Genomic DNA, 15,775 nt, shown 5'->3' on the forward strand with positions numbered 1-15,775 from the left:
ACGTAAACATACACATACATACATAAACCACATTTTTCAGTACTCTGTACAGTATTTACTATAGAGAAGGTGTGTGTAAGTGCCTGTTTTGTGTGTTTAGCTGTTATCTGTTGTGTGTCAAAGGTCGGTCTGCCTTTATTGCACTATGCATATTCAAGAGCTTAATTTAATGATGTGAATTAAACACACACACACACACATCAACTTAGACATACTCAACAAATGCATGCATTTCATGGCCATCTTTTGTTGTCTAACTGTACATATCTCATTGTCTGTGTCTATATTTAGTTCATAGAAATAGAATCCATAGTCTTAATAAAAAAAGCACCTATTCAGTGAGTTTTAATTTTAAATGTTTTTAAAAGAAACATGGCTTCATTTATTTAGTCAAAAATACAAATAAAATAAAAAAGGTGTATTGCAAAATATTAAAATTTTGAATGATTTTGTTTTTATTTAATTTTATATTATTTAAAATAAACTTTATTCCTGTAATGGCAAAATATAATTTTCAGCATCATTTTTTCTGTCTTCAATGTCACAGAATACAGCAGAAATCATTCTAATAGGGTTATTTGCTTCTCAAGAAACATTTCTTATTATCATAGTTTTTGAAAACCAGTTGTGCTGCTTCATTTTTTTGAAGATTTTTTTTCAGGTTTCTTTGATGAATAGAAATCTCAAAAAAACTTTATTGAAATAGTTGAAATAGCAATTTAAGTAACAATTCTGAAGTTTTTAGTTGCTGAATAAAAGTATTAATTTATCATTTTAAAAATATGTAACTGACCCTACATTTTTTAACAGTTGTTGTATCTGTCAGTAATATCTAGATTGCCTTATGCTGGATTGTATTAATAAATACCACCTCTTCTTTTTGTCCTAAGCTTCTGCAACAAGCATCAGGACATTGTCATTAATTTGTCCCACTTTGTAGCGCCACCCACATTAAAATTGTATTGGTCCAGACTTTTTTTCTTCACATTGTACAGTACATTTAAATGTCAAACATAATCTGATTGGTTGTGATTATGCCATGCTGCACAACAATTTTTGCAGTCTATTTGGACAGACAAATGGCTTGTCGCTGAGGCAATTTAGCCTTTTTTTACCTAGAACTGCAACATATCTTTGCTCATTTGCTCGGTGCACCCTGTAATAAATGCATGGTCATGTGTCAAGGTGAAATAATCAAGATTGTTTTTTTTTTTTGTGTATTTTTTTTTTATGTTGTCCTTTTACAACACTGTCACAAGAGAAAGTCAGTAATGCAGGGTAAGTACTGCATACGTTGACAAAGCAGAGTGCACAGATAATGAGACCTAAAGAAAGGAGGATGCAATAGATGAGAAGAAAAAAAGCATTGGGTAATTATAGAAGGGAAGAGAGTAAAGAAAACATAAGGGAGGGAGACCACTAGAGAGAAAGAGCGAGAGAGATTATTGGCAGAAGTGTCCAGTGCACTCAGCCCTGGAGCTGGGAGGAGGGGCTTCAGGATCACGAGGTTGCTATAACAACGGCACCTTGGTGGTTCTCTCCCCCCATCTCTCTCTCTCTCTCTCTCTCTCTCTCTCTCTCTCTCTCTCTCTCTCTCTCTCTCTCTCTCTCTCGTCACATGAAAGCATTACCGTCTGTCTGAAGAGCTCTTCTGTCTTTCCCTCCCTCCCTCTTGTATTTCTATCCCTCCCTTTATCTGTGTGCTCTCCCACATGGTGACTGTGAAGAGAGCAGGAGAGGGGAGTGTGTTTGTGTGAGCTACTGAACACTTTAATAGGCAGTGAAATTGAGAAAAACAAACATCAGCCCCCACCTAACCCTCCCGCTACACACACGCACACACACACAGACACACACAGACACACACACACACGCAAACTTTCTCTCTCTTCCTGTCTCTACCTCCACTTCATGTTTTCTTAACCCTGCCATGCTAGGGGGAGGTTTTCTCGCCGTTCTTATCCTATTACGGCAGTTTTGAGCCAAATGCTGCTGGTTAGATGGGTCTCTGTCTGCAGCTTATGGCGTCGCTAGTTAGGCCATCCGTACCGTGCTACACCGCTCGACCCCAAACGTCAGTGAAGATGTCTGCTAGCGGGGGTTGGTGCTCAACATACCCAATTACACCTCAGTTAGTGTGCAGAGTCTGTGCAGGAAGAAGATCATATTGATGTCATTCATGTGCCATTCTGATAGGATTCATCACACACGGACCAATAGTGTGCTGGAGTAGAGCGAGAAAATGCTTAGTGGGGTCATCAACAAATTTATTTATGAAAGACATTGAGAGGATAACATTAATAATGAAAATGATTTTATATTACATATACATATTATTTTTTTTTTAAATATTATTACTATTTTTATTTAGAGGTTTTATTGGAATTGGTTGCAAGACAATACAATTTCTGATGAAAAAAACAACCATAAAAGCATATATATTAGTTGTAATATTAATATTGAATTTAATTAGTAATTACAATATTATATAAAGAGATTCCTATTTCATTTGTATACAAATGTAATTTATTTATTTTTATTTGTATGTATTATTATACATTGATTTGCCACTGGTGTCATTTAAAACAAGTGTATGACACCCCAATCTACTGTTGTGCTTTACAAGTGAAGGCGAATGACTTTGGTTACCTGTTCATATAGTCAATGTAAATACTAGTGTGCGAATGCAGCCGGTTTTGTATTGTTCTCGATTACTGCCTTGATTTCTCTCTCTCTGTGTCTCTCTCCTCATCACTCACTCTCTCCATGTGAGTGACAGTCATCGTAATCGTCTTTATGGCATGATAAACTGCACGAATATTGACAGACGTCATGAGAACGGTTTCCTTGACAACCCCCTGAGCTGTTGCACACGACAGAGGTGTAACAATGAAAGATGCAGACCTACGGTTATCATGAATACGAGGGTCATATTTGAGCTTGCTACAGTATAGCTTCAAGTACATGCTGCATGACTAATGTCTGTTAAGCATAGCCAGATGGTGTAAAGGTCTTAGAGAAGAAGTGGACCACAACAGAGCGTGCTTTGTACGTGTATGCATATCTCATTTTATCATGCTTATCTTCCTCTTTTACATAAAGCTAGACAGTAAACATCAGCCTCTCACGGTTCTTCTGGTCATGTAGGGAGAGACAGACTGAGAGAAAGAGATAGAAGGAGGGAGGGGGACTAGACGTATTGCCTCGGAGAAGAGCTGGAGAGAAGATCCATGAATCTTGTTGTTTCGCATGTTTCAGTAGAGTGGTGTGTGTGTGTGAGAGAGAGAGAGAGAGAGAGAGAGAGAGATTTCTAACATGCACGCGCACACAGACACACTGAAGTCCACTGGGATAAGCATAAGGTGGGTGGGATCCTGCTGTCGTGTATGGGGAGAATTTGTCACTAATGTTCTTCCAGTTTATCTACATCTCTGGATTTACGCACACATTTCACTTCTGTAATTAACACACCGTAAAATGTGTTCACTGTGAGAGTCATTAGCACAAGAAGAAAGATGTGGAGGGATGATGGGAAATGCTTTTCACCTTCTTTTCTCTCCTCACCTCTGAGGAGGCATCTATCACTCTTTCCCCCGTTAATATTTGCTGCTGTTCATTCTCCACCGCACTGCCCTGCAGTGTGAGAGGGAAAGGGACCGTCTGCAAAGTGGCACAACTGAATGTTAAAAGAAAGATTTGTGGACTAACTGGAGGAAAACTTTCATTTAGACTAATTGCAGTTCTCTCATTTGTTGTTTATTGTGACAATATGTAATGCTATTTAAGGCAATAATGACATTTTTAAGGTGTGTCTCCCATCCCTAACCTCTGTTGGCATGTACATGTGTGTTACTGTCTAGCATGCTTGTGTTGAGCAGCTTAGACACAGCTTAATGGCTGAGACAAATTAAGCAGAAGAGCATTGTGGGATAAAAGTGTGCCTATGTGTGAACTCTGAAATTCGGTTTGTTTTGCAACATCTCTCTTCTCTCTCTCTCTCTCTTTGTAATTGTGAAGTGATAGCTGATGCTTGTAACCTTTTCCCTCTTATCAGTAATTGTCCGTGCAGTGAGAATTAATGTTTTTGTCTATGTGTGCAATGTACATATTACAAAACGAATGAGCCAGTGGGTTGAATGACTAGCTCACTATGAGACCTTGCAAAATTAAGGGACACACCATGCCCCAACGGTTGGCTGACGGCAAGCAACGGTCGGGCTAGTTTGTTTGGTGTTTTCCACTCGTCGGGCTCATGTCAGCAGCAGTTTGCCCGATTCAACATGTTGAATCTACGTTGGGGCCGTCGGTGAGAGTAAGAACTCTGACTGGATGTTCAGTTTGGTGAACGAATCCGTGCCGAGAATTAAAGTTAAAGTGATGAAAATAGGCATGTAAATGAAGGTGGTACAGACATATGGCTGTTTAAAATGTTATGTGATCTTTCCTAATCATTCTAATATGCAAATGTATTCATAACAACATGAGCCGCTTAAAATTTTGTTAAAGTAATCAACGTTATTGATATTCAAAATGGTATGCAAGCGCCACTTTGTTTACGTTTAGTGTATCTGAGTTTATCTCGTATATCTTTGTTTACGGTTTCTCCTTTTGAGTGACAAATATATATTATTGATAGCTGCTGATATGGACAGATAGTTCCTCTTACGCAAATAAAAGAACGCACGTTAGTTTGCCTTAGGCTGTAGTCTGTGCGGTGTGTTCGAGTACAGCATTTTGGTGCGACGCTCCCGACGCAAGACGATAACACGTTGGCTTTCCTCTCCGGTAGTGTCCCGGCCTTAAGAGTTTACAAGAACCTGATCTGACAGTCAGATAGAAAGTGTCTGAGTTTAAAATAAATAGTTTTTAAAAATGTAACGTTTACCAAGCTCCTGGATGTGCACACATATCAAGAGAATATTATATATAATATTATTATTATTATTATTATTGTACACGTAACTACAATGACATTGATCATTGGCACACAAGTTTTGCTATTGTGAAGTGTTTTGATTAGCGAAAATATATTACTACATTTTGTCATTCTGGACTAGAAACCACTCTGACGTGCTTCTGCTCTGAAATGTAAATACTTATTTGAATAAAACCATGTCTGACTATTTATAGAATGAGAAACTGCTTCACTGGACAACAATGTTCTGAAAGTGTGTTGTTGTTGTTCATATGTTTTTATATGGACCTAAAGAGACCTTTCTAACCATTGTTCTCTCTTTTAATTTCTCTCAGCTCCAGGAGACAGTGAAGAGGAAATTAGACAGTGCCCGGTCTCCTTTAAACGGTGACCAAAATGGTCTCAGTGATGGGAGTTACTCTCCCACTACAAAGAGACTCCGTAAGGAAGGATGCACTGGAATGGACTCTATTGGTAGCCTCCCACCCATTTCCCCACTTCATCCGATTGACATCAAACCCAACTTGCCCTTGGGCAACAACAGTGCCTCCTCAAACAATGGAACCGGCAACGGCAATGCTGGTACAAACCATATTACTGGACGACCTGAGGATTTAGGCAAAAATGGTGGAATGCCTGATATTAAAATGAATGGTTCATTGGAGTTGGAAGATGGCTTTAGCCTACTAAAGGACATGAAACAAGAGCCTTTGGACGATGGCGGTGGAATCGATTCCTCGGAAACATCACTTTCAAATCAGAACAAGCTATTCTCTGACATTAATCTGAATGACCAAGAATGGCAGGAACTTATTGATGAGCTGGCTAACACGGTGCCTGAGGATGACATGCATGACCTCTTCAATGAGGACTTTGAGGAGAAAAAGGAGGTGAGTGACTTCACACGGGCCACAACGGAACAAACACAGCTTGCACAAGACCCAGCACCTAACTCAGTCGCTACGGCACCCAACAGTACACCGCAGCCACAGAGTGGACAGATGCCCATGGGGTCACCTCAGGTGAGACCATCTTCCTCGGGTCCCCCATTTGCAACTGCTGCCAATGGCACACCACCCCAACAACCCTTGCAGCAGTCACCCGCAGTTGGAATGCCATCAGGATCACCCGCTAACTGCGTGGCTCGTTCTCCACAAACGCCCACCCAAGCGCAGACCCAGACCTCAAGGCCCGGGAATGGATACATGATGAACGCAGTTCCTGCTGTTGGCCCCATGGCATCAACTCCAGTAACAGGAGGTGGTCCTGGATCAGGGGGAACAGGTGGAGGTGTACCAGCCCCACCCACCTCTGAACTTTCACCGGCTGAGCAGCTGAAGCAAATGGCTGCCCAGCAGCAGCAACGTGCCAAACTTATCCAACAAAAACACCAACAGCAGTCCCAGGCAGCAAACTGGTCGCCTGCAGGAGCACCAACAAGCCCATACAGTGGACCCTTTAACCCAGAAAAACCAAATAGCCCCATGATGTATACGCAGACTTTTAATGCTAGCAACACAATGGGGCCAAAAACACCAAGCATTAACAACTACCTCCCACAGAACCACATGAACATGCTCAACCAGCAACAGCAGCAGCAGCAATCTAATAACTTGGCTGCCCAAAACAACCTCAATAAGCAGCTCTCTTATAGCAACACCAAGCCGCTGACTCATTTCAGTGGAGTAGACCACATGAGTCAGCGGATAACACCGCCCATGGCCAATCAAGCCAAAAACCCGATAATGCCCTACTTGCAGGGCGCCGCAGGGCAAGGGGGTGGGCCACCACAAGCTCCAGGTCCAATGCCCAACCAGTCAGCCCATTTAAGTGAAGAACAGAAGAGGATGATGATGATGAATAAAAAAATGCTGAGTCAAGGAATGCCATATGGCTCAATACAGCAGCATGTACAGGTAAGATCCCTGATTTTTTATCATGCTATGTTATGGAGGGCTAAATATCAATATTTGAATGGAAATCGGATGTTTATAAGCTAATTATTGAGTTTTTTGTGTCCAGATGGTTGTTGTTACATTGAGGTGTCCGCTTTAGAGTTTTATTGGTGTACTATATCTTTGTTAGTCTGTGCTTGGGACAAAGGCAATGGTGTATTTATTATGTGTCTATATTTTCTATACAGTCATTGATTGAGACTGCTGCTTGTTATATATTTCTGAATTTTTATTTAGGTTTTTTTTAATCATTCTATTATTGTGGTGTAATGTACATCAGATAAAACCACCTCAAAACATCAGGATTGTGATTGGATGCTTTAATATACCAATTAGACTGACTTTATAAGATATAAGATGCTACATTTGTGCAATTTTAGACAACATTCTGACTATGTAAGACTAAAAGCTCATTCTTAATCATGCATGTAAAGCTTCAGCATTGGGCAGTTTGCCTAGAAACAACCTATAAGAGTCCAACCGATAATTCCTCACGCATAAATCTCGATTTTATTTCTGTTGTGCAGTGGGACAGTAATGGTTCCTGTTGCCCTGAGCAACAGCTAGCTCTTGAATAGGAAATTTACACTCTGTAATATATTTATGCGTATGCGCCAACCTCCGATGTCCCAGTGGCCACCAAAATCCCTTTCCATCATCCTATCATTGGAATAAAAAGCAAATGGCAACACTAAAAGAAGAGAGAAGCTCTTCTTTCAGTGTCAGGAATTGATAGGATTTTCAAATTACTTTGACAGGATTTTCAAATTCATTACTGTTCACTTAAATGTCACTGCCATTTGCTCAATGGTTGTAACCACTGGCCTCCAGTCCACAAATAAAGAGAAGTGTGAAATATGTTACTATTTCTTGCATAATTATCTAAAACAGCTTTCTTAGTTAGACTATGGTTTACATGAAAAAGTCAGCCAAGAGTGCTAGAATGCTTTTTGTAATGGGAAGGGTGCTGGTGGTGGTCTCAGTTACTGAAGAGGTCTCGAGTCTGCTAGCTTCTGAACTGTAAATTATTTTCATTAATGGTGACATCCTTAGCCCCTCCCAGGCTCCCTCTCTCACATTTTTTCCATTTTATCCATCTGTTCATTGGGTTCTGTAGCTCTTGCTCTGAGATGAGATATTCCACCACCCCTTCTCCTCTTCTTTTCTTCTTCTCCTGCAGCTCCCATGCCCCCCCTCCCTTCCCTCTTTCCCTCGTTCTCTCTCCTCAGACGCAATAAAGGGGTAGATTTATGATGGTTGGTTCTTTTGCAGCCTGAGGATAATGCAGCAGAGAAGTGAAACAAGGTAGAGAGAAAGAAAAAGAGAGAAATAAAGAAACCAGAATGAAGGTAGACCCTAAGTAAAAGATGGTGTGAATTATGGAAAAGGCGTAAAAGAAATCAAAGACTAAATGAGATAAAGGTATTATGAAAGAGAATAGATGGACACTATGAAAAAGAGAAATAAGCTCATTTGTAATTTCCCTTCTGCTAAATATGCTATTGATGTTATAATCCGCAGTCTTGCATTTTCTTAGTTTAAATCAATATGGGAGCACCAAAATCAGCTTTTTCTATTTTAATGCACTTTTCTCTGTGTACTTGACCTCACATAAATGCTGGTTTCATTTCTTTGAATGTAGTAGATAAAATCATGACAGACATTTGCTAATTCTTCACATCATGTTTTCTCAGCCTTCTAAGACCAGTCAGACTGGTGTGTTCATCGCTAATGCTAATTTTTGTTTTGCCCGAGGTCTACTAATCAGAATTACTTCTTTGCTTCTTTTTAGAGTAGCATCATCTTCCGTTCTTGTAGTTATTAGTGGCAAATGTTGTTACGCACAAATTAGAACAATAATTAACCTGCAGTGAAGTAGCTAGCAAACTATTTAAGATTTGTTTCAGTAAACAAAACAAAAGGTGCTAGCTTAGCACAGACATTAAATTGAGACAATTTGAATGCGATGCTAATGCTTCTCTCTGATAATATTTCATAATTCTTATCTCCCTTTTGCCCATAGAGAACATGTGCAGTGTTACATGTGCAGTTTTCTGCTATGGAAAATCAATAACAAATCATAGCACATGCATTTTGTAAATTAGTAGCTCCATTGTTTGCAATGAAACCAGAAGGTGGCTTCTGGCTTCACACAATAGGGGTAGGTCTATAGGGGTAAGAACAAGGAGGATGTAATCGTTTTCAATATATTATCAAATAACTGGCTGCTTGTTTTCAGATCTCACTACCATTGTTATATCTTGATACTCTGTGTGCACAGGTTCTCATTTGGATTGGAATGGCAAGTTTTTGATTGGATAATACATTTGAATTAAACATCTTATTGGATCTTTCATCTAAACAATAGGCAGATCATGAGGTTATTGATTAAAGAGTGGCAGATTCTGTTGGTGGACAGTCTTGGGATGGGGTGGAATAGCAATTAGAAATATTTGTGGTTGCTTATAAAGGTGAAGACATTGGGTAAAAAGCTTTCTCACAATAGCTTCCTTGAACACACATTCATAGAGGTCAGAACGCATCTCGTTGTTTAGTTTTCTTTTTCTCCTTTTCTATTTTTCATATACAGGTGGCTAAATGGACGAGTTTACATAATCTTATTAGTGTGCGATTATGAAACTTTAGCACGGTCCTTAAAAGCTTGTTAGTCAGGCTTTGATTGTCACTCCATGCCATTTTGCATATCGCTGTGACGGCTGTAATTTATTTGTGGGTGATCAAAGGGAAAGAAGGGGAAGTGATATGGTGGGCTTTGTTTGTGTGTGTGTGTGTGTGTGTGTGTACTGGGGCTAATGTCAATGGAAAGCTTGTGTGTGAACTAATAGATGCTTAGGGGCTTCAAATATTAACAGTGGGGATGCCTAATGGGCAGTCAGCCTCTCAAGTAGTCTGGTGTGACAAAATTTATGTTTTCATGTTTCAAAAGAAACTATAAATGGTACCTGGCAGAGCAAAAAAATCTGTCAAAACTACCTGTCATCCGTTAGTTACTAGATGTATGCTTACTAGGTGTTGTGGGTGGTTGCCAGGGCATTACTAAGCCATTTTTACAGTATTCTAAGAGGTTTTTTTAAGCACATTGCTAGGGTGTTGTGGGAAACTGCTAGGGCTTTGGTGGTAGGTGGTTGCTAGGGTGTTTGGAATGGTTACTAGGGTGTTACTATGAGATTTCTAAGTGTTCAGACTAGTTTTTAACGCATTTCTTTGGTGTTGTGGATGGTTACCAATATATTGCAACCACCTAGCGTGCATTACTTTGTGTTTTCTAAGGTGTTTTAAGTGGTTTTAGCATGTTGCTAGGTGGTTGGTTATTGTAGGTGGGGGTGATATGATGTAGTTTCTAAAGGTGCCATCACATCTACCATTTTACACAGAATATTCTTGGAAAAGATCCATTATTTGGATAAAAATGTGAGGGCAAGTGATTTCTCAACACAGATTTTGAAACAGAAGTTTAAACTGGGTCAAGATAATTTGCCAAGTGATCCAATAGAAAGCTGCTTGGTTTGAAATTGGCATCTGTGTGAACAGTGCTTCATACATCACAAAATTATTGACAGTAGGCAATGGACCTTTTTTGTCTGCAAAATTGCACAGCCTCTTATTGTAAAAAAAAAAAAGATTTTTGTGTTTTGAAAGGTAATCATTTAATATAGGTTTTTAAACTATGGTAACTTTTTAATGTTGTGTTAGCTAACACCCTCATCTTGAGTTAGATTAGCAAATCATCTGCTGATTCGTCTATTGCTGATATAGATTGTTAGAGTGTTGTCTGTGATTTCTACAGTAAGGCTTGCTAAGTGGTCGCTGAAATGTTGTGTGTAGTTTGTACGTTTGCATACTAGTTTGTTGCTTAAGTGTTACTGTGCAATTTATAACGTGTTCTGTTTCTAGCACATATTGTGGGTTTGCTAGGAGGCGGTTACTAACTAAGAAATGTGCCTAAATGGTCCTGAGATAAGGCCTTGTCTCTCCTGCATTGTTTATCTAGTGGAGTTTTTTGCTCTTTTGTTTATACACCAAGCCAAAATTATGTCTGAACACTTTAAATGTAAAAACATTCCTTGTCTCAAGTAGCATCTGTTATTCGAGCTAGCATTTTTGCTCGTAGCACAAGTGTGTGGGTCAAATTACGTGCACGACTGAAGTGCCCTGGTTTAGGGTTCGTAGGTTTCTGTAGGTTTAGGTTTCTTCGATTCCAGAAGCCTAAGAATGGGTAATAGTGATGTTTGCCTTAGCCAGCACTACTGCACTACAGTGTCTAAGAAAGACACTGTTTGGTTCCTTATTCCATATTGACAAAGAACGGCAATATCATGACATCTCTATCTTATCTTTTGAGGTAAAAGTGAATTCATATGACTAGCTTACCTTGAGTTCTGCCTATATTGCGGTCATCTTTCATGTGCCACGGAAGCACAATCTTGTGGAATAAATCTCAAACAGTGGGGAAATTCAGAGTTTCAGAGAAATTCATAATTCAGAGGCATCATAAAAAGACCACCCTACTGCTCTTGTCCTCACCCCTTCCCCCACCTCTCTTTATTCACAGGAAGGAGAGGTATTGCTTTCCTTCAAACCCCCCTCCTCGTCCGACACTCTCTCCCAAACACACACACACACACACACACACACACATGCGTGCACACATCAGGGATTGAGCCGAGCCGCTCTCGGATCCTGCAGGAGTGAGGACGGGAGGAAAGAGCGGTGGGGGCTGAAGTGCACCGCACTCGTTGTATCCTTGACAACACAGACACCAGACAAAACCACAGCCGACCGTCGCTGTGCCGCCTAAACGAAGGCATTTGTGTGCACTTGTGTGAGTCAACAAGGAAAGAGGGCAGATACAGCAATGTAGCATTGTTTTAGCGACTAGTTGTATAGAGAGTTTGTAAACGCAGACACACACACACACACACACACACATACACACACAATTCCCCAGCCAATATTTTCTCCACTTGATATCCTATAGTGATGTATGTTTATCTATTGCATATTCACAGGGGGCCTATAGTCAACATCTCTGCACTGAACTGTATTGACACAGCCATGAATGAGCTACAGAAAGAGTGTCAGTATAGATAGCGGCTGTCTATAGACTAAAGCTTAAGGCTGAGTAGAATAAGTAGAGTCTCACTTATACACTCAAGTTGATCTTAAAAATGTCTGCAGCTAATAATATACCACCTTTTGTTGATTGGTTGTTAATGGTTATATTTTACACATTTAACCAGTAATTCATAGATGTAAAATTCTGAATGGCTTGTGTGGTACATGTTAATTTTTACTGGATATAAAGTTATATTCACAGAGAACATAATCATACAGTGTGTTTTTTGCAGTACTTAACCTGTTACATGGCCATCCAGCAACTAGTCAGTTTGTGAGTATCATTATTGAATTGTTATAATTGTTTGTTTGTTTAGTTTAAAAATCTTTTAGTGGTATATTATTTTATATTTGAGTTTACATTTTTTTGTTAATGTTTATTTATTTTAGTTTAGATCTAATTAATGGTAAATAACGTTGATCTTTATAGGGAAAACCTGTGTGAAATATGGCACCTAGACCAAAAGCAGTATCATGTGATATGATTTCCAGCTGCAGCTGCAGTGCCTACAGAGACCTGTTACACCATGAGTGTTGCAGTGCAGTGAGGGTGAACCTTTAAGAAATGTATCGGTAATATTCCACTGCAAAATCAAAAGGAGAAAAATTCTTAAATAATTAATATATGGCTTCAAGCATGTGTTTAATATACCACCTATTTACCACAAAATTTGTGTCACAATGCAGAAATTTTATAGGTCCTAACATAACCTCAGTTGTCAACATGCAGTTTCTTATTCTTGTTTTAATTAAGTCCCAGTCATAGTTTTTTTGGGATTCACTCATGGCAACTGTAGCTACATGCTGGTTTTATTGCACTGCAATACCTGTGCGCACAGACTGTTGTGTGTGTGTGTGTGTGTGTGTGTGTGTGTGTGTGTGTGTGTGTGTGTGTGTGTGTTTGTGTGTGTGTGTGTGTGAGCGCTGCCACTTCTGCACTCTTCTCTTTGTCCGCGCGCTAACACTGACAGATGGAGAGACCACATGGATCATGGCAGCGGAGAGGGAGAGGAAGAGAGGTGATAGAGAGCAGAGGAGATGGAAAGAGGATGGTGGTGGTGGGTGGGGGCCAGTGCACAGGCCAGGAGGAGGTGTGTGTGTGCTGGGGCATATGGTGCCCAGGAAAAAGCAGCCTGCAGTGGGTGTCTGCCTGCCTGTGTGTGTTAGCATTATATTTGCATTATATATATATACGTGTGTGTGTGTGTGTGTGTGTGTGTTGTAGCTATAATAATGTAGGCTATAAAACAGTCTGGATATTAATAAGATTCACATTTATTTGAGTGTGTGCTTGGTTGACAGAGCTCTGTTTAGTATGCAGGGACCAGGATGCTGTTGCTGCCAGTGTGCTATGAAGCCAACACTGGCCTGTAGCACAGAATAAGAATGATGCCTCTCTCTCTTCCTCTACCCCTCCTCTCACTTCCTCCAGTGAGGATACCTCACCAATAAGAGAGAGAGAGAAACTTTGGCCGTCTCAGCCACTGTGTTGCCATAGATACCATGGCTCATAGCGATTTACTTCCGAAATCAATGGCAGACTTGAGATGGGAAGGTGGGAGTTTTGTGTGTGAAGAGCTTGCACATGTGTGTTTTGTGTATGTGTGCATGGCAATGTTTGACACCTGTCAACATGCGAGGATTGTTATTTAGTCTTTAGTGTGCTTACTGCTGCTGTGAGATTGCAGTGGGTAGTATTTTTCAGTACCCTTAGGTGTATATGACTTTCTTCCTTCAGACGAATCCAGTTGGAGATGTATAAAAAATTGCCTTTGATCTTTCAAGCTCTATCGTTGCAGTCAATCGGTGTTGCATTGCTTCAGTACAAAAGAAGTGAAATAAAAAGCACCCTTCGATTTAAAAAAAAAAGTGTCTCACGGGGCTCCAGTTGGTGAACAAAGGCCTCATACAGGACATACATCCATATCCATATCCATATCCAAAACATAATAATCACTTTTATCTAGCTTAAAATATCTTAAGTTGTTTCTGTACATTTCAACTTTTTTGGTACACCTGCCTGAACTGCCAGAACATTGTTTTGTACAGCGGTGGATTGGTCATCTAGCAAATGCCAGAGGGGCCGGACCATTTTGTTTGATGTGGGCCAGTCAGATTTTTTCTAAACGCATATAAATAAAATAAATTTATTGGCCACCAGTGCATAGGATGGGTGTTTATCGCTTGCATGATTTCTAATAATAAATAAATGTTAAGCATTTGGCCCAGTCAGTGATGGTCAGTCACCTGGTCCCGAGATGGGCCGACCGAATCGTTCAGTAAAAAAAAATCAAGCACGTCATCAGAGAGCAACATACTGTAGTGAATGACAGTAACAGGCGACAAATGTCATAAACGGAGAGCACTCAGACTCTGCAGCATACTCAGATAATTTTTTTTGTTTTGTTTTTACTGTATGTGTAAATTTGTTATAAATGTGTGTTCTTTAAAAAGTAGTAAGCATTGTTTGCCAGACACATACATTAAATGTATAAATATCTGTTACATATGGTACTGCTTATGTTATTTCACCATCTGTGCACATATGTAAGTAGTAAATGTGCTGTGTCAGTGTGGCTACAGTGCCAGGGCTGAATTTTTGTCCGAGTCCGTCCCTGGTTTTGTACCCTTTTCCCCTGCCACTAATATTGTGTAACCCATAAACACCCACACACTCATCTGTCCTATAAAGTTCTACAGTGATAAAATATTTTTGATGATGCATTTTCAACCCGGAATTTAGCATTGCACTAATTCGATCAACAGAAAGCCAATATGATTTTTTTTTTCTTTTGCATTATTGCATAAAATAAGCTCTGTGGCTAATAAAAGTTTATGACTCCTACATGTTTTGCTCCATTAAGTTGGAAAGTTTGAGTTAGAATAGCAAAAACACAAATATATATATATAGAAACAAGACTACAAAATCAAACTAGTGAGTAGATAAGTTTGCCGGGATGCTTAATGTACGGGACAACCTCTGTAGTCCCATTTAACCACTTGTTGAAACATAATAATTATTACAAGTAAGGTATTACTGATGTATGACATATAATAACTCCTAAATCAAACCCTTGTAGGAAAAATTCTGCGTTTTTACATTTAGTTTTAAGCTTTTTTTTACATTTCATTACACTCACACAAGCTAGTTATATCAAAGAACTAACAAGATCTTAGTGACTATCCTCATTCCTCAGGCTTTATCGCTTGTTGTATTCCCAACACAACTGAAGGAGAGAAACGGGAAGATAAAGAGTGAGGAACACCTGGGTCTCACACCCCCACATACACCAAAAAAGAAAGACAGCTGTCTTTTTCCATATGGCAAAGTCATGGATATGACACTTGAATTGCACGCGCACACACACACACACACACACACGCACACACAGTATCAACACAAGCTGCTCCGCTCTCTTCTGAAAGACCTTCACTATTTCATGCCTGAATCCAAATTGAACTGCAATACGGCAGACTCACGCATGCGTTTTCCACGCAGTGACACGTTGAGTTCATTTTAATAGTGGAGCTTTAAAGCCGAACTTTTGTCACTGTTGTGTCAGCTTCCTCTGCTTCCACTCAGAAATATGTATTGTGGCATTATACATATGCCAGTCGAACAGTCGTGTCATTATTTTATATTTAGTGTAATAACGGTACCTCATCCTGCCGACACAGACTCTTATCTTTTCCAAGGAGCCTCCAAACTGTCATATCCCGAAAGGAAGACGGTGGGAGGGTGGGTGAATTGTCTTAAAGGAGGCAGCT

The 15,775-nt window shown here is 39.8% G+C and overlaps 1 protein-coding gene across 1 annotated transcript in view; it reads left to right on the forward strand.

Annotated features, from left to right (window-relative positions):
• maml3 (mastermind-like transcriptional coactivator 3) overlaps nucleotides 1-15,775 on the forward strand; it is a 98,538-nt gene that overhangs the window by 46,523 nt on the left and 36,240 nt on the right. The window contains exon 2 of the mRNA XM_026249480.1: nucleotides 5,251-6,831. Coding sequence (XP_026105265.1) covers nucleotides 5,251-6,831 — 1,581 coding nt within the window. The remainder of the gene's footprint in view (nucleotides 1-5,250; nucleotides 6,832-15,775) is intronic.

Source organism: Carassius auratus, chromosome 1 (assembly GCF_003368295.1).
Source record: "Carassius auratus strain Wakin chromosome 1, ASM336829v1, whole genome shotgun sequence".
NCBI lineage: Eukaryota > Metazoa > Chordata > Actinopteri > Cypriniformes > Cyprinidae > Carassius > Carassius auratus.